General features: G+C 43.8%; 1 protein-coding gene and 1 long non-coding RNA gene across 51 annotated transcripts in view; one reads left to right on the forward strand and one right to left on the reverse strand.

Moving 5' to 3' along the window:
• Positions 1-22,003, forward strand: part of clasp2 (cytoplasmic linker associated protein 2) — a 67,284-nt gene that overhangs the window by 4,409 nt on the left and 40,872 nt on the right. For 49 of the 50 annotated variants that reach the window (XM_030346450.1, XM_030346451.1, XM_030346452.1 and 46 more), the window contains exons 2-7: positions 1,134-1,212; positions 8,380-8,483; positions 9,066-9,157; positions 12,069-12,144; positions 14,589-14,686; positions 20,498-20,568. In XM_030346450.1, the coding sequence (XP_030202310.1) occupies positions 1,134-1,212; positions 8,380-8,483; positions 9,066-9,157; positions 12,069-12,144; positions 14,589-14,686; positions 20,498-20,568 (520 nt within the window). Of the gene's footprint in view, positions 1-1,133; positions 1,213-8,379; positions 8,484-9,065; positions 9,158-12,068; positions 12,145-14,588; positions 14,687-19,389; positions 19,726-20,497; positions 20,569-22,003 lie in introns of those variants that run through there. The other variant, XM_030346491.1, reaches the window with a different exon arrangement.
• On the reverse strand, positions 8,223-9,146 carry LOC115535387 (uncharacterized). The gene is made up of 3 exons (XR_003974487.1): positions 9,042-9,146; positions 8,729-8,807; positions 8,223-8,524 (listed from the first exon to the last, which is right to left on the reverse strand). It is a non-coding gene; the product is annotated as an uncharacterized LOC115535387 (long non-coding RNA).

Consider the following 22,003-nt stretch of genomic DNA (forward strand, 5'->3'; position numbering starts at 1 on the left):
CTGTCACAGATAGCATAAACATATTGGTGTGTATATACACGTTGTTGCAGTAGGTGTGTGTGCCACACAATGATGCAGTTATTAGCACTAAGCTCTGCGAACAGTGAGTCCTGTTATCCAGAGTGTGTTGTCTTGGAAGAGAAGGGGGATTGCAGTACCCCCTTCCATACCCTCAGTGGGGGCCACTCGTCACCCTAGTGTCCTGAATTCGCCTCTCCCAGGTAAACTAAACAGTTAACAAAAACCCTTCCTGGTCGTTCGGTCGTTTTCCTCAACATCTGCAGCCGATGGAGGCGACATATGGGGAGGCCTGTCTCTCCAGCAGTTGGTTTCCACTCCCCCCTCCCCCCCTCACGTACCCCCTACCCTCCGCCCTAACGAGGTCAGAATGAGAGGGAGTCGCTGTAGCTGCTCATGCAGCTCACGTTTCTCCTCCAGACGATTCTGCCCCACCACCACCACCCCCTCCTCCTTCTGCTCCTCCATCCTACCCCCCCATCGCTGGTCTCCACCGCTGGTCTCCCAGATTACCTGGCTCCTCGGCTCTCCTTTCTGACTAAAAAAGGGAATGGTGTCTGGCTGGTTTCTGCTCTCTCTTCTGTGGGAGAGGAGTAGGAGGAGGATAAGGTTTAAAAGAAGGGATTTTCTTTGGAATGCTGGATTCTGCCGCGGCTCTGCCAACACAAGCACTCCGGGAGCTGGAGCTCGGCATGGGATCTGATTCCAATCGGCAACCAAAAGCCCCCCCATGCCCCCCCCATCACCACCGCTATTTTCCAGCTGAACTTGGATCCATTTACAGATCCACTACTTTGCTTTGCTAGTCCTGTGTCTTGTTAAATTCAGTATAAAGTGACAGGCAGAGGCATGAGACAGCACATTCTTTCCATTGTATGTTGTGGGAGACATATAATGCAATAATATGGAATATTTATCTTATTCAAATATCAGATTTATGTTACACGCACACGCACGCGCACGCGCACGCACACGCACACGCACACACACACATACGGGGTGAAACTCTCTACAATAGACAGTGTGGCCATGAAAGCTATGGGCGCCCCAGGGCGTATTTAATGTTGAATGGGATGAGCTGTGCCTAACCTTTCCCCTGTTCTGTTCTGTTGCAGGTGGTGCTGTTGGGTATCGACATATGCGGGGCTTTTGTGGACCGCATGGGCGAGCGCTTCAAAGGCTACCTGGGAACAGGTTAGGAATCCTTCCTCCCTGCCACTACCATCTACCACGACTAGCACCAGACACAGTACCATCTACCACGACTAGCACCATGCACTACACTAGGGCTGCAGCTAACGATTATTTTAATTATCGATTCATCTGTAGAATATTTTTTCGATTAATCGATGAATCGGATAAAAAAAGAAACATTTGTATTTGCCGCATCTTCAATCAAAAACTGAACATTACTTCAAATTCACAATGCAGACTGAAGTGTAACAACACCAGGTTATTGCTCCAATGTCCCGGTACTATTAAAAGTAACATTAAATGATAAAAAAAAGAAAAAAAACATAACTGGGATAACACAAAAAACAATGTATGATATACATTTATAGATATACAGCAATAAGGGTTGTCCATGGTAACCGGTTAACCGATAAGATCTTTAACGGATAAAATACTAACAGTTAAAAATAAATAAAATCATCTTAATTTCTCCCAGATGACAGGAGATCGTTAATCTTTGTTGATATTGATACCATTTTCGAGACACCTTAACGATCCAAGTCTTTATTGATAACACTATTGATACTTTTCTATTATTTTGTTGAAATAGAACTTGTATTATTGCTTTAATTGCTGATAAGTTGATCATAGCTGAAGATAGGACGGTAAACAGGTCATAATTCGATCTTTACTATCTATTTTATATTGCTGGGGAAACAAGTTTTCGCCAAATCTCTTTTTTTTTTGTGTTTCATTTGAACACATCAATCCTATTACTGAGCCGACCTGAACACATCACATTTGACACCGTTTGCTCCTTTTTTTTAAGCTAACTAGCTCTATATCCTGCTGATTTTAACATGGATTTTAAAATGGGATTACTATTTTTTAACTGACGGAACTTTCTACACCGTCCGGTTATGTGATTACTACCGCTGCTTTGAATGACTGTTGATGCACACGGTGCCGACTCCGAGCCCGTCTGCACACCGTCTGCAGCAGCAGCAGCTGACAGAGTTTTTGGTCGGACTAGGTTGATTGAGTTGTAGGAGTTTTTTTAACCCAATGACAGTGAAGGTACAACACTTTTATAAAGGCCTACAGTCCAGTGTTAAGATATGACCAAAATACAAGCTGTGGCTGTGCATGAACCATGAACCAACCTGTCGGCGGCTGGCTGTAAACAGTGCCGCGCCTACGAGTGACGTATTAATTCCGCGACTCAACGAATCGATGACCAAATTCGTTGCCAACACTTTTAGTAATAGATTTTTATCGTATTTTATCGATTTTTTGTTGCAGCCCTACACTACACTACCATCTACCACGACTAGTACCAAACACTACACTACCATCTACCACGACTAGTACCATACACTACACTACCATCTACCAAGCCTAGCACCATACACTACACTACCATCTACCACGACTAGTACCATACACTACACTACCATCTACCAAGCCTAGCACCATACACTACACTACCATCTACCACGACTAGCACCATACACTACACTACCATCTACCACGACTAGTACCATACACTACACTACCATCTACCACAACTAGTACCATACACTACACTACCATCTACCACGACTAGTACCATACACTACACTACCATCTACCACGACTAGTACCATACACTACACTACCATCTACCACGACTAGTACCATACACTACACTACCATCTACCACGACTAGTACCATACACTACACTACCATCTACCACGACTAGTACCATACACTACACTACCATCTACCACGACTAGTACCATACACTACACTACCATCTACCAAGCCTAGCACCATACACTACACTACCATCTGCCACGACTAGTACCATACACTACACTACCATCTACCAAGCCTAGCACCATACACTACACTACCATCTACCACAACTAGTACCATACACTACACTACCATCTACCAAGCCTAGCACCATACACTACACTACCATCTACCACAACTAGTACCATACACTACACTACCATCTACCACGACTAGTACCATACACTACACTACCATTATTCCACTCCACCATCAAGACTTTCCCTTAGTACCATCCAGCATCAATACCAGTACTATCACTACTACCAGGCATCCACCATCAATACTAGTAATATCACTACTACCATCCACTGTCAATACCAGTACTATCTACTACCATCCACTATCATTACCAGTACTATCACTACTACCAATCCACTATCATTACCAGTACCAGTACTATCACTACTACCATCCACTATCAATACTAATAATATCACTACTAGGGATCGACCGATACGGATTTTTTAGGGCCGATACGATACCGATATTTTTTCATCAGCCTTAGCCGATACGCCGATACGCCGATACCGATATTTAGAGCCGATACTACTTTTTTTTTTTTTTTTTTTTTTTTGCTCCCTCAATCATAACAATTACACTGATAACAAATGTTACAAGTCTCAATTAAAAAAAAGGAACATTTATTGAACTTCAATATAAAAAACTATATTTAACAAATAGTAAAAACAGAACAGAACAAGTAAAAAAAAATAATAAAAAAAATTGGCGAAAAAAATATCGGCGAAAATCGGCCGCGTATCGGCCGATACCGATACACGTAAAAAACGCGAATATCGGCCGATAATATCGGCCGGCCGATATATCGGTCGATCCCTAATCACTACTACCATCCACTATCAATACTAGTAATATCACTACTACCATCCACTATCAGTAACACTACTATCACCACCACCATCCACCATCAATACCAGTACTATCACTACTACTTCCACTACCACCATCAGTAACCCTACTATCACCACCTCCACCATCAGCCTGGTACCCATCCTGCTCGGGTGACTTCACATTCCCTTTTGCTACACGGATCCCTGGACCCTTTAGTCGCCCACATCAGTGGGCCGTAGAACTAGACAAACTCCTTCAGCCATCTGCGTAACAAAACATGTGACGCCATCAATGCCTGCTCGTGGCCCGTTTGTCATCAACTACGTTGCATCCCCGATTGGCCCGTTTATGTCACCAAATACGACTTAGGCTCCGATTGGCCCTGATTCCATTCTAATTTATGGAAATCGGATATGGAAATTCTTTATCATTAGTGATATTAATAAATTGTTCATACTTTATTTTACTTCTCTGTTATAAATACTTTATATTATCCGACCAATGTTGGAATATTTTTCAATAATAAAGGTTAAAGAACGGAACATAACCGACAATGCAATGGACATTCATGTATTCCACATACCTAATTTTTGAAAACCTTGAGTAAAGATTTCCAGCTAGATATCTTATTGGCTCTGAGAGCAGTGCTTGAGTATCTGGTATCGACCAGCATCCGCTTCAAATCCCCACCCAAGGATGTGTCTCTTAAGTGGTTCGAAGCGGGAACAATCTCACTGCATACTACTGAACCTTTACAGTTTGTATTATAACTGAAGAACTGACGCAGAGGTTTGGACCGTCGTCAGCCTTTGTGTCTGTCTGTGTCTGCCTGTCTGTCTCACTTTGTTTTAGGACTGTGAAGGACTTCGTCCTTCCACGCTGCAGACCCGCAGCAATACATCTGTCATCACTCACTTTGTCTCTCTCTGTCCATTGCTGACGCTGTCTCTTTCCCTCTTTTCACGCTCTCTCTTTACTTATAATTCACTCGTATGACTTATGTTTAGGAATCATAATTGTCTGACATACTATAGCTTGCACCATTTTGTCCTGAAACCACACCTTCCATCCACATGAACTCATAGGCTTACGTGGGTTTGGTGTCAGGTTTCATTAGTGTGCCTGTGTGTGTCTCTGCAGTTTGTCTTTGTCTGTCTTTGGGTTATGCAAGCCTCTGTGCCGCCACCGCTGCAGGTGTCACCAGCTGTCATCGTCCACCAAGCTGACTGCAGCTTAGTGAGAACCCGAGAGGTGACACTGTGCAGCGTCTGCTCTGAAAGGCGTTTGTCTATCCTCTCAGGGGAACGACCTAAGTCCCTTTTGGCATTGCAAGGCGTCTACAAAATATTCTACAAACGCTGTTAACTTCACTCCTATTCACCCTTATCCTCGCTCACCAGCTAGCTACAATTTCTTGCTCTCTACCTCGCCCTCTTCTAGTCCTCTGTCACACAGAGAGCAGAGATGAGATCATAGCCATTAGTCAGTGATCGTATTGATCTGCAGGGCTGGCCCTATCTAGGGGGGTGGGTGTGTGTGTTTGTGTTTGTGTGTGTGTGTGTGTGTGTGTGTGTGTGTGTGTGATATTCAAGATGCACAGTTCCGAAATAAAAGGATTTTGACGCACTGCTGATTAGGATTGATCATCAACGAACGTTTGTTGTAGATTTGCGATTCTCTGTCCATGTTGCGATCGGCTCTTTTGATCAAATTGAGGTCTGTAACCAGCCACTACCACCCTCGGCCCTTACATCACATCAGATCAAATGAAGTGGTTGAAATGAGCTGGCAGCTGTCTTGGCCTCCAGCTACCCCAGCTTCATTGCAAAATAGGAAACAATGAACAGGAAAAAAAAAGGCTATACATAAAAGTGTGAGAGAGAGAGAGAGAGAGAGAGAGAGAGAGAGAGAGAGAGAGAGAGAGAGAGAGAGAGAGAGAGAGAGAGAGAGAGAGAGAGAGAGAGAGAGAGAGAGAGAGAGAGAGAGAGAGAGAGAGAGAGAGAGAGAGAGAGAGAGAGAGAGAGAGAGAGAGCGCGCGCGCGCGATCCCATCTTTAGAAGATGACGTTTGCAGTTGGGACAATACTGCTACTGTCATTTAGTTCTTGAGGTTATTGTCCATGTTACCTTGGCAACCAGCTGTTATGATCAACACACACCGTAGTAAATGCCCACTACACGCCAACTAACATTCCAACCTTCCGTCATCATCTCTCTGTGTGTGTGTGTGTGTGTGTGCACTACATGCAAGTCTTACATTGAATTCACCAAGTCTCTTTTAGTTTAGCTGTAAGGGAGAAAAACAAGGACAGACTGATTGAAAGACGGACAGCAAATTTGTCACAAAGTAAGATGAACGGAGAGGGAAGTTCAGTGCATTCGTCTCCTAATCACCCTAGATCAAATCTGCCATTTGTTGTTTCTTGAACAAAGTGTGCACTGTAGCTGGGGTGACCTTATCTTCCCGACCGCCCTGTGATCTGATGTATTCTGTGGGGAAGGGGATCGGCAGAGACCTCCCCATACGATGATGCATCGTTTGTTTTGTTATAAGTGCCGAAACTTTTATGTCGTCTGATTTTGTAAAGATTGTGACACTATATTGCTCGACACAATAGCGCCCTCTTTAGGACGGTACCATTATTTGGCTTCCACGAATAGCCCTTTTTACCAGATTAGCTCTGGTTCATGAACAGGTTCTGTTCAGGATTCTTGGCCCCTCTGTGCTCTGGCGAACCAGCCAAGGTTTCCAACAGTTTTGAGCAGAAGGAGGTTCAAGGAGGCGTCATCAATGTGTTGCACAATTCTCACCTGACGTAAACAGTATATTTACATTAGCATTTAAGGCATTTAGAAGACGCTTTTATCCAAAGCGACTTACAATTGATATATTTCAGAAGAAGGAGAAACAATATATCGCTGTTGGTACAGTAAGGATGTTCATAGAACCAAATACAAAGCACTAACAATTGCTTGGATAACCCATTCCCCGTAAACAACAAAGCTATGATAAGATGCTATGCAACAAAGTAATATAACTCAGACAACATACAATAAGTGCGTTCATTAAGTGCCAGGACATACAATATACAATAAGTCCGTAAGCCGTAGTAGCGCACTCTTTTTTTTTGCCATCCTCTCTTTCCAACCTGTAGATATGACACGCCCACTGATATCGTCATGGTTCGCACTTTGGGTCAAGGAGAACCGGGCGTCTTCTGCTTCCAGCTTGGAACCTTCTTTTTGGGTTCCGACCAAATAATTTTTGGTTGCAATTAAAAAGAATCAGTCAAACAGAAAATGATTGCAGTAGTAAATCATTCTGACATTTAGCGGTTTATTTACCGCATCCCTAGTATTCAGCGTGAATGTCCTCGATCCCATCTTACAACCAGCCCCAGTGGGTGTGGCTCTGCCACCCTTGAGCACATCGTATGAGGCTCTGCTCTGCCACACCCTTGAGCACATCATACACCCAGCCCCAGTGGGTGCTTCTTGGTCGTACCCAAGAGTTCTGCTCTCCACTTAAACCACCATTTGTATACGGCCCCTCAAATAGGCTGACATTACCCCACTCATGGCGTTCCCTTGTGCAGCAGCTGTGTTTCTTCCACCGCCCGGCTCCTGGCTGTGTCGGACGCCAGGGGCCACATGTGTCATCAGCGCCAGCATTGCTTGTTTATGGATTAGTTTGTATAAGTGCATTAGCAGCGGACACGACTGTAGTGATGTTGTTGGCGGGTAGAGGGACACCGTTTCACTCTCCAACCATGTTCTCATTTCCTGTGCTCACTTCCCTGTGTGCTGCCTCTCTCGCACACACACACACACACACACACACACACACACACACACACACACACACACACACACACACACACACACACACACACACACACACACACACACACACACACACACACACACACACACACACACACCTCCAAACCCTGAATTTTGATCACTTGACGCCCATGTATGTTTAAATACTGTGCTTTTTTTGCAGTCGTTTTCCATGTGCGCTTGTTTTTTTTGTTTTTTTTGTGGTTTATGTGTTGAATGTTTATTATTATCATAAGTTTACTGTCTTATTTTTATTCTGTTCGTCTTTCTTTTGAAATGTTATCTTTTTTTTTATTTTTTCTTATTTAATTTGTTACTTGTCCCCTGTTGATGTTAGACCCAAAATAACCCCCCGTTATTAATGAAGTGTTAACTTATCTCTCTTTCACACACACACACACACACACACACACACACACACACACACACTGACACTGACACTGACGCTGACGCACAGACACACACACACACACACACACAGACAGAGTGTGCTTCACAGATCGATGCGTCTATAATCTCTGAGACCGTTTTATTGTGTAATACTATTTGTATGTATTATTGTACAGAACATGTCATTAATGACTTCCTGTTATTTCTTCCCCCTTCCTGTTATTTCCCCCTCTGGTGTCCGTCTCTCTGTCGTCTTGCTGCCTGTAGTGGTGCCAGCGCTGGTTGACCGGCTTGGAGACTCTAAGGACCAGGTTAGGGAGAACAGCCAGACGCTCATCCTTCGCTGTATGGAGCAGACGGCCTCGCCCATGGTGAGACAAGCACGCCAACATGCACTCACACACACACACGCCTATGCACCCGCACACATACAAACGTGCACACGCACCATACGCTAAATCCAGACGCAGACTTTACAGCAGCACATGTGTAAGATGGTTAACATACTTGATTGAATTGCATCTGAATGTATTCTTATTCTTCTATGTGGACAGTAGAGTTGAGATTATGGGCAGGATTGCCCTCGCACTGATGAAAATAATACACATTCACTCACTTCAAGCAAAGGGATGTTGTGTCAAAATGGGTTCTGTGCTCCCTCCTCTGGCGACCATTGGAACTGCATGAGCTGTGCTCTGGCAAACACAGACAGACACACAGATTGCAGCCTCCCATGTGCTTCTTAATCCTCTCCCCCCTGATGATTTGCCTGCAGTAGTCTCTCTCTCTCTCTCTCTCTCTCTCTCTCTCTCTCTCTCTCTCTCTCTCTCTCTCTCTCTCTCTCTCTCTCTCTCTCTCTCTCTCTCTCTCTCTCTCTCTCTCTCTCTCTCTCTCTCTCTCTCTTATATTTTTATGTATATCTATCTCACCATCCCTGTTCTTCCTCTCTGCAGTACGTGTGGGAGCGGCTAATTCCCGGGTTCAAGCACAAGAACTTCCGCAGTCGAGAAGGAGTCTGCTTGTGTCTCTGCGCCACCCTCAGCAAGTGAGTGGACCTCCTCTCTGCGGCCGTGCTACTTCCTGTGTCTGATCAACCGAGGGCATTACCACACGCTTGTCCTGTGATCTCTTCTGGAGCTTACATTGACAAATCCTGTGGTTCAATACACCTCATCAGTTCAATCATTCCGTTGAACATAGAGCGGTGGTTTCGACAATAACTAATGAAAGCAGAAATCAGTTGGAAGTTTGATGTTACTGTGAAGTTAATTATGTTTGATCTCACTACTGAGTCTCATTGTGCTCTCTCCTGCAGTCACTATGTAATGAGTCCTCTCAGTCCACCAAAGGATGTGCGTAGCCGCTGACTCAATAGAGCACACACGGTCCATCATGAAGATAAAACCAGACGGTCGGCCCGCTCTGCAGTATCACTAGTTTTGCATCGCAGTATAATGTGATAACATGCATGTATGTTCTAGTTTATTTAAAGATGCTGATGGTTTTGCCGTTGGGAGAAAGGCATTGAGGCTGTTGCGATGAGTGGAACTATGTTCCTGCATGTGAATTATAATGCATTAGAGCCACAGCATATTAAGGCGTTAGAAACAGTACTGTGGTATGTATAGGTGTGGCATTAGTGTTTCATCATCATCAGTGGTTGGTATGTTTGTGCCAGATTGAATTAGGTGAGGCAAGTATTAAAGCCTTCAATAAAATGTTATGATGACATTGTGTCTTCAGAGTGGCATCTGGTGACGGTAGATGGGAGGAGCTATAACTTAAGTACTGGAAAGGTTCCATAGCTGCGCTAGATCTAGACGGATGGGCTTTTTGAACAGCTGTAAACAAATTAAATTAGTTTTAAGTATGATTTTTTTTATCAGAAGTCCTGCGTTCAGTGGAAGAAGAACAGTCACCAGCATTTTAGCCTCTAGGTGCTAATGTGTATGTGTGATGGGTGTGTCTGTCTGTAGAGGGAGAAGGAATGCAGGTTAAAGGAGGGAACTTGTTGGTCACTAACTAACTATCCTCCATCAACAAGTGGCAGTTTTTTCACCCAGTCAGTCTGCCCAGGGTTAATCTTCTAAATGGGTTTATGTGAATGCTTGCATGTAATCCATGCCCACACAGATTCTGGGTCAGCGGATTTAAATGGTCGACTTGGGTTGGACGGTGGATATAAACAGCATTTGCTGCTGCGTTATGTTATGTGGGAGGTAGCTGATTGATTGCACCCTCAAGAGGGGCCTGGACACAGTGACACCCTAGTGAGGGGGTCCCCAGGTTAGGGAGCCCCTTCTAGCCCACCCAGAGTTACCTCTGAAGGGCTGGTGTCCTGGGGTGGGTACGTAACAAGATTTCAGAAATAGGGTGCATCCACATGGCAAATATGGAGGGACGGGGGGGAGTCCCTCTAAAACCATGTTTAATTCTTAGAAATATTTTACAGAGGGCCTTTCAGAATTCTCAGATTCTTAGCATTGCTCATATCAACCGTCTCCTACACACACACACACACACACACACACACACACACACACACACACACACACACACACACACACACACACACACACACACACACACACACACACACAGAGGAGATAAGTGGTTTTCAAAAAATGTCACTAATAGTCAGGGGGTACTTCCTTCAAATGTTGGGGGCGGGGGGGGGGGGGGGGGGGGGGGGGGGGGGGGAATTGGTTTGCCATGTGTGAACTCAGGGCAGTGGTTCCCAAATGGGGGTACTCATATCTCTAGGGGTACTTTGGAGTACTGCAGGGGGTACTCTAAAATTCTAAAATAATCGTTATTTAAATCAGTTCAACCTGGACACTACCAAGTTTGAAAGCCAAAATATTAATTTGTGAAAGGAAAGAGCAATAGCAATCGGGACAATGACGTATGTTAATCAACAATAAAATACTTTTGCGCCAGCTAGCTAACTAAATCACCCAAAGCAACACAAATCTGACAAGGGGAAGGGAGAACTTTTTAAAGAACAATCACATCCAGAAACCCTTAAATGTCATAATTTTCAGGAGGAATATTATATATATATATATGCCCAGCTGACCCTCCCCTGGCAGGGTTTTTGATCTACTTATTTGTGTGAAATCTCCTTTTCTGTAATGGCTCAAATCAAAACGAAGCTCAGAAAAAAGCTATGCCTGGAAAAGGGTCTAATCACTGCAGTTGACTCCCTGCCCCCCAGAATGATAAAACTCATTAATGAAGAACAGGCCCATGTTTCTCATTCAATGGAGTGTTTGTATTCTTAGTGTTCATTTTTGCCAAATAAAAGGTACAGACATTATGTTCATTTTCTTTTCATTTTCTTGCATTCTTTTGTGCAAAGGGAATACCCAGCTGAAAAAATATCTTCGAGGGGGTACAGTAGTAGAAAAAGTTTGAAAACCACTGCTCTAGGGTATATCTATATGATGTTGCATCGCGTCATTACAAACATAAGACTTTTTATATTAGCTGTGCTTATTTTGGCATCATTTTGCTAATGGCAAGTGACACTGTTTTCTAATCACCAAGCTGGTACCTGATGGCTGCTAGCAATGACTGTTAATTCAGTTAGGCACATCAGTGTGAAGCAGAAATCCTCATTTATAATCCAACTAAAGGCCCAGACACATTAAGCCTCATCTAATCACGAGCCATTCTCCATTCCATTATTATTTTTTTAATTGACCCCCCCCCCCCTCTATTATTGAATACTTTATCTGTCTTGAATGCTTCAGGTAAACATTAACTGTGGTACAAAACCTCTTCAAAAGACACCCGAGACTTTCCGAAATCATTTTCTTCGCTGAATGTTATTTATTTAATTTGAATGACCAATTCTAGCTGTGAATGCTTTTATATTTCTAACTGTCTAACTAACTAAGAAATAACTGTTTCTGTCCTTCTCTATCTCGTTATCTATCTCTCTCTCTCTCTAGTTATGGGGCCCAATCACTGAGCCTCAGTAAACTTGTCCCCCATCTCTGCACTCTGACAGGAGATCAGAACCCACAGGTGAGCACCCCGGAAGTGTGTGTGTGTTTGTCTGTGTTACGTGCCCGTGTTGCCCTCCATGCATGTGTGTTGGCATGACCGTCATCCCTGCCAGCGTCTCTCTCCGTCTATCCATCCCTCGCCTGGTGACTGGATCCAAAGCTGTGATTTTCCCATCATGGCCAATGTGGGCGGGCAGTGGTGCCAGCACGGCAGTGTGTTTTAATTACTGTTATTAGACCGGAGACGGGCTTCTTCACAATCCAACCCCGTCCACATTAGCTGCTAAAGCACTCAGAGAAAAGGAGAGAGTGCGTGAGTGCATGAGAGAGAGGCTGAGAACTATAGCGAGAGAGGGAGAGATTCATGAAACCTCCCGTGGAGTTGGAACCCACAACCTGAATGTGCTCCAGCCGTTAAACCAATCATTTTCCTCCCACGTCCTCATCCAACCAACGATTTTCAAGACAGCCCCGCCTTCCTGCCGATTTGGGAATACAACATTGACACAGCAACCCTTTCACCAATCATGTACTGCCTCTCTCAAATGTACCAAGGGGTCCATGCAGAAACATTTTTGCCCCCTGGGTAGGTGTCGCGTTCGTGTTAGCCCCCAGAGTGATTTTTTTTCACAACTCATAATCTCGCTTCGTAGCCCACTTACGTTTATTTAGACAGATAATAATAATAATAATAATACATTTAATTTAGAGGCGCCTTTCAAGACACCCAAGGTCACCTTACAGAGCATATAGTCATCATACATTATTTAAAAAAACAAGACATTGTGTAAAAATAAATAAACATAAGCAATAAGAAATAAATAAAACAAAAACAAGACAAAACAAAACAAAAAAACAATCAAAACAGTGATCAGTTAGACGTTGTGTGCGAGTTTGAACAGGTGAGTTTTGAGTTGTGACTTGAAGGTTGTAATGGTGTCTGATTGTTTTATGTGTGGGGGGAGGGAGTTCCAGAGCCTGGGTGCTGAACAGCTGAATGACCGGGCACCCATTGTAGTGAGTCGTGATGTGGGGATACATAGTAGTCCAGCAGAGGTTGAGCGGAGGGAGCGGGAGGGAGTGTATTCTTGGAGGAGGTCACAGAGATAACTGGGGGCTAGGTTGTGGAGAGCTTTGTAGGTGAGGAGTAGGGTTTTGTATTGGATACGGTAGTGTACTGGGAGCCAGTGAAGTTGAATGAGGACAGGGGTGATGTGCCCGAAGTTACTACTTTACAATAGGCCTGCACTATAAATCGTTATAAAATTGTGATCTCGATTCGCCCCTGTGTGGATTTAAGTTTTAAATTACTTTGATTTCTTTTTTTATATATATCCTTTTTTTTTCTTTTTTTAAGCCTTAATATACAGGTGTGTGGAGTTGGTTCAGTAGTTATAAAAGGCCAACAATTAAAGACAATGTGCTGCTATATGTACAAAATAAATCAATCCGTTTTTGATACTGCACTTTAATCAGCTATAAAGGGCCATATGAAACGCAACGTGCTAGAGGTGCCCAAAATCTATGTTTGGTACTGCCATTTTTTTGGGTCATGGTTCATGTGTGCAATAAAAATTACATTTCATGAGAAAAAATCGTGGCAGAGAATTTTGATATAAATTCTAAGCTAAAAACTCGTAATTCATATTTTTCACCGAATCGTACAGGCCTACTTTCCAACCTCGTTGATGACCAACGTTTAGGAAAACATGTACTTGTAATTCAGCCTTGGGTGAAATCGAAGCGTAGTGTGTACTGATTGCATGTTGATGATGATAGGGGGTTTCACTTTATAGGAGGTAATGGAATGCACCGGCTTCCTCCATCTTCTGCGTCACCTTTTTAAATAAATAGCCGTTTCTCGTTTTCCAACGGCGACAACCATAAACATAATAAAATAATGAAATATTTCTATTTATTACGAAATAAGAGCTGTTATATGTCTATGGCGACAACAACACGACTACCGTCTCCTTCTCCTCCTTCCGGCTAACGTCCACCGGCCGTAAGATCTCGAGCATGCGCAGAACGCGAAATCCGACGCAGGTAGAAACCGGACTATGATCGAGTTATTTAGGTGTTCTTATCCGATCTTGCTTGTCCGTTTATGTACCGATTTCGGTCCAAAGTAGATCGGGTAAAGGTTTTTACATGCATTTTAAAAGTCTGGTTGAGGTCTTATTCGTTTCTTTATCCGATAATGACTCTGCATGTAAACGCACTGACTTATATAGCGGGTCAAAACTGTCGGTTTTGTGCGTGGTACAGGACATGTGGTGTAAAAGTTAAAGGCGAGCCCTGGCACCTCCACATGGAGATTGTGTGAAACTACACCTCCACACCAATGTTACACTAGATGGAGGCCGCTGCACTGAAGGAACACTGCTTCACAGGAGCTACAATGGCAGCTTCAGCAACGTGAACTCCCGTCTCACCTGCCTTTCCTTGTGTGTGTGTGTGTAGGTGCGCGAAGCCTCCATCACAGCTCTGGTGGACGTGTACCGCTACGTTGGCGAGCGCGTCCGAGCAGACCTGAGCAAGAGAGGGCTCCCTGCGGCACGGTGAGTTCACGACCACGCGCCCGTTCTTATCGAACGCCATGATGCATCACGGACACTTTAGAGATCGTTGGTGGGACCATCACCATTCGAGTTTTAGCATTGATTCCCAAGGTAAAAAACAAAGCATTGAGGAACTCTTGTTCCTCAATGCTTGATCTCTGTAATCTGGATGAAATAGGTACCCACCAGGAATGTCAATGTGTCAATCATTTCTCTGAATCTAAAACCAATCTGTTGCCAGGAAATCTCATAATTTTGCTCTTATTTATTTGTATTGTATTGATCATTTACCATAAAGTGTGTGTGTGTGTGTGTGTGTGTGTGTGTGTGTGTGTGTGTGTGTGTGTGTGTGTGTGTGTGTGTGTGTGTGTGTGTGTGTGTGTGTGTGTGTGTGTGTGTGTGTGTGTGTGTGTGTGTGTGTGTGAATGAGACCCATTCTCTCTCCCTGGCACTGTGTCTGTTCCTGGTCTTACCATGCACCACTCTGCCACAGACACTTTTGTGTGTGTGTGTATACACACGCATAGAAACCACACACAACAGACACTCGTATACAAAGGCTTAGACACACACACACACACACACACACACACACACACACACACACACACACACACACACACACACACACACACACATCCTTTTCAGCACACAATGCGGTCAGGGAGGGTTGGGATGTGATCAGAGGGTATTGAGGAAAAGGCCGACAGAGCTGGAAATATCAGACAGGGCGTCTTCCTCTGAGTCTGTGGGTGATTGGTCATCTGTAAGATACCACTGAGGGTCACATCATTGTTGGGTGGTTACCGTAGTAATCTAAGCAAACAGTCACTCTCTCTCTCATTGTCTGTTTTACATTTTGTGTATATATACGCAAGAGTCAACACCACCACATGGTGTGTGTATGTTTGAGAAAGTCTAATTTTCTGTGTTTGTGCGTGTAAGCGTGTGCTGACAACGCAGTATGAGTGCCGTGTCTGGGAATGCTGTGTGTGTAAGAGTTGGGTGATTTTCCGAAGGGAATGGTATATTGCGGTTGCATAAAATGATGACCATTTCCATTAGGGGTGTGCACGGGTACACGTGTAACCGGTTAGTAAATCAAATCCGTTTAGGAAAAATCAGTAAACGAAAACCGAAAAAGAAAAATAATAGTAATCACCGCACCATTGTTTCAATGGGAATCGCGACGGTCCATCATTTCCACATAAAGTTTGCATATTTATAATTCGAAATTCGTCCCAGTCTTTATACCACAGATACTAGGGTCTATATAATATAACCGCATTGTGTGATTACAGTTTAATTATTTTTTTACAATTGACCAGCTCTCGTTTTGAAGAATAATCACCGCGCCATTCGTTTCAATGGGAATAGTGACGGTCTATACATCCAACATAAAGTGTACACATTTATAATTCGAAATTCGTCCCAGCCTTTATACCACAGATACTCTAGGGTCTATAGCATATAACCGGGTTGGCTGATTACAGTTTAATTCATTTTTCACGATTTACCAGCTCTCGTTTTGAAGAATAATCACCGCACCATTAGTTTCAATGGGAATCGCAATTGTCTATACTTTCAACATAAAGTGTCCATATTTATAATTTGAAATTTGTCCCAGCCTTTATACCACAGATACTATAGGGTCTATAGCATATAACCGCGTTGTCTGATTACAGTTTAATGAAACAGTAAGCTGACAACATCCTAATTAACACCGCAACTGCAAATGAACCACACGAAGATAACCATGGCAACCGGGCAAACAAATTTTCTTCTTGTGATCATTCTGCTCGCGCATCCGCCGTGTTGATAATCAAATAATCCCCCTATAGCGCGACTGCCGTCCACTTTAAAAAAAAGAAAAAAAGATTAATTCATTAATAAAAAAACGGTTAACCGTGTACACGAAAATAAAGGGGTTGTGTAACCGCTTACAATTTTTTGTAACCGTTCACACCCCTAATTTCCATATCAAGACCATGTCTTGTTCTTGTTATCCAAATTCCGATAGCAGCCGATGTTCCTGGGTCGTTCTCACTGTCCGCTCTCATTGAGGCTGGAGAAATGTTTTCAGCCAATCGGAGGGATGTGCTTCAGCATGAGACAACGATGGTGAAGGTGCTAAAATGGCAGCTAGCATCTCCACGGTCAGTGAGCTAGTAAAGAGAAAATCATTGTCCCCGAAAACCGAGGTAGACCCTCAGAGTAAAAACGGTTTAAGTCCGGAAAACTTTGCTTTATTCTCTGACACATGGAACAAAGGAATAAATACGTTGAAATAATTGAAACTAACAAAGTTGTGGTCTGAATACTGTGGTCCTGATACGGCATGATCACCAAAAAGAGGAATAATAAGGGAGTACAAAAGACATGGCAAAAATGTGCGACTCATTGCATTGACAGACATACAACAACTGTGTTTACATGTTGTGCTTTAAAATAATACTCCCAAAACGTTGTGTCATGGTTTCGTAGACACTTCTATGTGACATTCCTAACTCTGGTCAAACATTACTGCCACCTTGTACAAGTATCTGTTAACAAATGATCATTCCTTATACAACAAATCTAATTCCACATTTATAATGTGTACTACTTTATAATAATTTACTTATAGGAATTAGTATATCATTTGACTAGAGATAAAACCAGAAGGGCTCGATATTAATTGACAACTTTAACGACTAAATGTGACTTTATTCATTGTTAACTCCATTCATACTTTTGGTGTTGTGCTCTATTATTTAATGTCAAAGAACTTGAATGGCTAGTTTTGCCTTAGTTCTAGTGGTTTTTTTATAACTTAATATTATACACATTATTGTTATTCTGTTACATTTCTCATTTTGGTGTTTTTTGAATGTTAATTTCAAGGTCTTTGGATCAAAATAAATGCTTTTGAGAATGCATTATCCTGGGCATGTTTCATAAAAAATATGACTTTTTATCAAAAACGTTTACTTTTGTATTATCAAAATATAGGACCGGCTACTGATATAAATTCCAGGTCATACTACTCACCCCTAACAAAACATGCTGTATTCATGCGTCTTCAGAAAAAGGCAGAGTTTATGAACACTCATTAGCAAACATCACATTTTTTATACAATTCACATTTTATAAATCCTCTCGGCTTATCGGCCTAGCCCGCTTATGAACACGTATGCATGATTAGCAAGCTTATGAATGTCATGATTCATCGCTAGTCTTTAACTCAAACATGCTTAGTCGTCTTATACCGGAATGTTATAAGAATGGGGGGGGAAAAGGTTTTTGCAGACGATTTCTTCTACTTTGTGGCAGAAGAGAGCGTAGCAGCTCGTGGCACGTTGGAAACAGACTTTATAAAATGCGCTCTTGCTCGTTTAAACAGGTTTCTCTTTTTGTCTTTTTGTACCGTAAACTGCTATGATTTGGGGAGATGGTTCAACAGTCCACAATAATCAGTATTTCCAAGCATTAGCGTGTGTTACAGGCTTAATAAGTCAGTCAGCAGCACACCACCTTGGTATATGAGACATTGATATATATATATATGTGTGTGTGTGTGTGTGTGCAGAACATTCCAAATGCAGGGGGATGGTCATGTGAGGTCCACGTCTCCCATGTCGTTCATGTCTTTTTCTTTTATATATGGATTGAAAGAGAAGAATCTCGAACATCTTTGCATGATGTCTTCCACCACTGTTTTGTTCCTTGATTGTCTGTGCTGTGATGATAGAACCCTACATGGAAGCTTCTGAACAGAAACCTTTCATTGTCACAATGTATTTTTAGGCCTGTGTCTCACAACAGGGTAATTTATACTATTGGCTCAGAATAGCCCAACCTCTTGTGTGTGTGTGTGTGTGTGTGTGTGTGTGTGTGTGTGTGTGTGTGTGTGTGTGTGTGTGTGTGTGTGTGTGTGTGTGTGTGTGTGTGTGTGTGTGTGTGTGTGTGTGTGTGTCGGCCCTGATGCTGGTTAGAAAGCAGAACTGCAGCCACATTCTGGTTTTGAGTCCAGCTCACATTTATTTTCCACCCCTTCCTCAAATGAATAAATACGTTGAAATAATGGAATCTAACAAAGAGTCAACACCGATAGCTGTTTAGATAAATATCATGTTTATTATGTTTGAATAGAAAGGAGTTTTCTGTATATTTCCTCTGGGTGAGAGATAGCCTCTATAGGGGACAATGGATGAGGAAGAAGGGATTGTTCTTTCTTCAAGTGCTAAGTAGTTAACCAGAAGGAGCAGGGAGGAGAGGAATAATGGACAGAACGAGAATAGCTGGAGGAGGAGTAGGGGGGAGGGGGGGAGGGTCAGTGAGGGAGATTATGTAAAAGCACCCTGAATCTTTGAAGTGCACTTCAGATGGCCCATGTCTGTCGGGCTCACAGTCTCTCTTTCTTTCTCTCGAATATAGTCTAGCGTGTGCACATGCATTTAAATATTCAGAAAAAACGAATCTGAATAGAATTGATCAGAACAATAACAAAATAATCTTTAGGCGAGTGTTCTTAGCTGTCCTCAGTGTGTGTGTTTGTTTGCACTACGTATCTACGACACGCTCCTTGGTGCTTTGTCGCCTGGCTGTACCATGCCACACCCCCTCCCAATACTGTTTGTTGCCGTCTATCACTCCCTCCCCCCTCTCTCTCTCCCTCTCTCCTATGCCTGGCGTGCGTCTCCTCCTCCTCTCCTAGCCACTGCACCGTGCTGCATACAAAGAGCCCAGGGCAGTGAGAGGAGCCCGGCGTGCCGCTGTTAGCACGGGGAGCTAACGCGACGCCACAGCCTCCATCATAAGCCACAGAGGACATAAAAGGAGGGCACCTGAGGGGGGCTCTGAAGGGAAACAGAAAGGGGGCTAATTCATTGTGACATTAGGCCAAATTGAAATGCTAATGAGCGGCAGGGAGCGGTGCGGTCAAGCTGCGTCGCTACGCTAATCGTCACTTACCAGGAACCGCTAAGCCGCCTGGCAGTCTGCCGAGGACCGGCACCCAGAACCCCACGCACACGCCACATAAACACAGGACCGGGACGGTGCGTATGCCCTGCCCTCGTCGTAGGATACACTGGCAGCGTCGCACGGAGCCGTCGGGTAGCATGCTTTAGGCGGGGGTTTGCTTTGGTCGTGCCCGGTTTGTTTTTTCCCCTGGATGTGTGTTTTGCTGTTTGTGCCGTTGCCGGCGTGTACGTGACTTGTTTTAGGATATCGTTTAAGCCTCGCTATTGTTCAGGCCAGAGTATTGTGTTGAACTACGCTGTCATTGTGAGAAGGATATCATTGCTGTTTGTTTTAGCTGTCGATCACATTACTGGATCAAAGTACATGCCTGCCTGCAAACAACGTGTGTGTGTGTGTGTGTGTGTGTGTGTGTGTGTGTGTGTGTGTGTGTGTGTGTGTGTGTGTGTGTGTGTGTGTGTGTGTGTGTGTGTGTGTGTGTGTGTGTGTGTGTGTGTGTGTGTGTCCTGCTGCACAGCGCCAGTTTGGTATTCGTGCCTCGTTGTTGCTCCTTGAGAGTGACATCCCAGACACACCCACATCTAGACAGACAGACAGATAGACAGACAGTGGACCACACGCTGCTCCCGCATCTTTCACTGAGCAGACGTCTAGTTTCTCGTGGCCGCTCATCGCTCTGTGAGTCAGGAGTATAGTGTTTAGTCGCGTTTTTAGCATGCAACATAGATTGCTGTCAGACGGTGATATCCGACGGCTGCTCTGATAATTGTGTGTGGAGACAGCCCTGCCTCCTCGTGTATGTGTCTCTAACCTGGTGTTGTCCCTCTCTTTCCCCTCCCCTCCCTCCAGGCTCCAGACGTTATTAGGCCGTTTTGATGACGCGTTGAACTCGGGCAACATGGCGCTCAGCCCAAGTCATGGTGAGTCTCTTTCCCTCTCGTCCGGCCACTTTGAGCTCAATGTGCCTCGCCTCTGAGAATACCTGCTCTCTGCTCGAGTGCCCATCCCTATGGACGGGTGATGTCCATGGGGCCACGCTGCAGTGAGCCTTGGTTAAAGACCGCGGCCTGACGGGATTACATGTTGTGTGTGTGGCTGTGTATCTGGTGGATGTTTCTGGCTTGGTGAAGACACGGCTTTGGACTAGAAAAAGGAGAGGCTAGCTGTTATTTGACATTTCCCTTAATTCTGGGGGCATTGCTGTGCTTCTATTTAATTTGTGTTTTTGAAAAAGTGCTGGATCCACGATAGTCACCGTCACACAGTATTATCTCATGCACAGATCTCCATGTTGGAAAGTTGTCAAAATTGAAATAACAATGGTTGCATACGAAAACGTTTATTTTTTAGTTTGTAGTACTTCTTAGTTTTCATATTAGTGTTATTAATGTTATGTATATAATATGTTTAGATATCGAAAGATAGCAAGATGGAGATATATCTATATAGATATAGATATATAGATCCAACTACACAGTGTCATTTCTGACGAGGCATGGGGTCCCCAAGGGGATGTAGGACGGGTGTTTTGAACTTGCATCATGCAGTGGGGGCTGGTGCTGCAGCCTGTTTACCTACTGGAAAGGAAGGAGGAAAGGGGAGAAGGAGTTGGGGGGTTGCCATGATACTGCATCCAATAGCAGCGTGTGGGAATAGCATTTGGGAAGCAGGTTGGGGGATGGTGGCTGTTTAATTGAACCCCCACCTCTCCCATGTCATCCCCTTGCCTCCAATTTGTTCACATTACCTGGCATCTGCCTTCTGTGTGTCGGGCCACGCCATCGTGCTGCAAGGTGACCCCTTACTAGATTACATACTAGCAACATCAGCACTCTGTGCATGGCATGTCCCACCCTCCCACGCTGGCCCGATTCCATATCGGTAAGTGCTGGGGAATTCATTGCATCCACTCATGTCTGACGCCTAATCCATCAGCCCCAACCATCCAATACTAACCCGACCTCCCATATCCAAATGCATCCGCGTGGATTTCTCTTGAAAACAAATGTTATTTCAGTATTGTGACAACTGCTCTGATTAAAGCCGAGACACTGGCTTATTAAGCCCAGAGTTTAAACAAGTCTTAACAATCATAATAGCGGAATGGAGAATCCATACTAAGTCGTTCTATATTGAAATTGCATGCGCTCTTGCTTCACAGCCAAACTATGACTTTGTGTGTTCCCTCTGCGGTAGATACCTTTACACAGACCTGTTTAATGAGAGAACAACACAATGCCACCGCGGATGGCAGCAGCACCACAGGTATTAGATTATTCCTTTAATGAAAACCAATAGCATGTGTTATGTTAATAACAAGCTGCTGGATTAGGGCTGGACAATATGGCCTAAAAA

Source organism: Gadus morhua, chromosome 22 (assembly GCF_902167405.1).
Source record: "Gadus morhua chromosome 22, gadMor3.0, whole genome shotgun sequence".
In the NCBI taxonomy this organism is placed as follows: Eukaryota; Metazoa; Chordata; class Actinopteri; order Gadiformes; family Gadidae; genus Gadus; species Gadus morhua.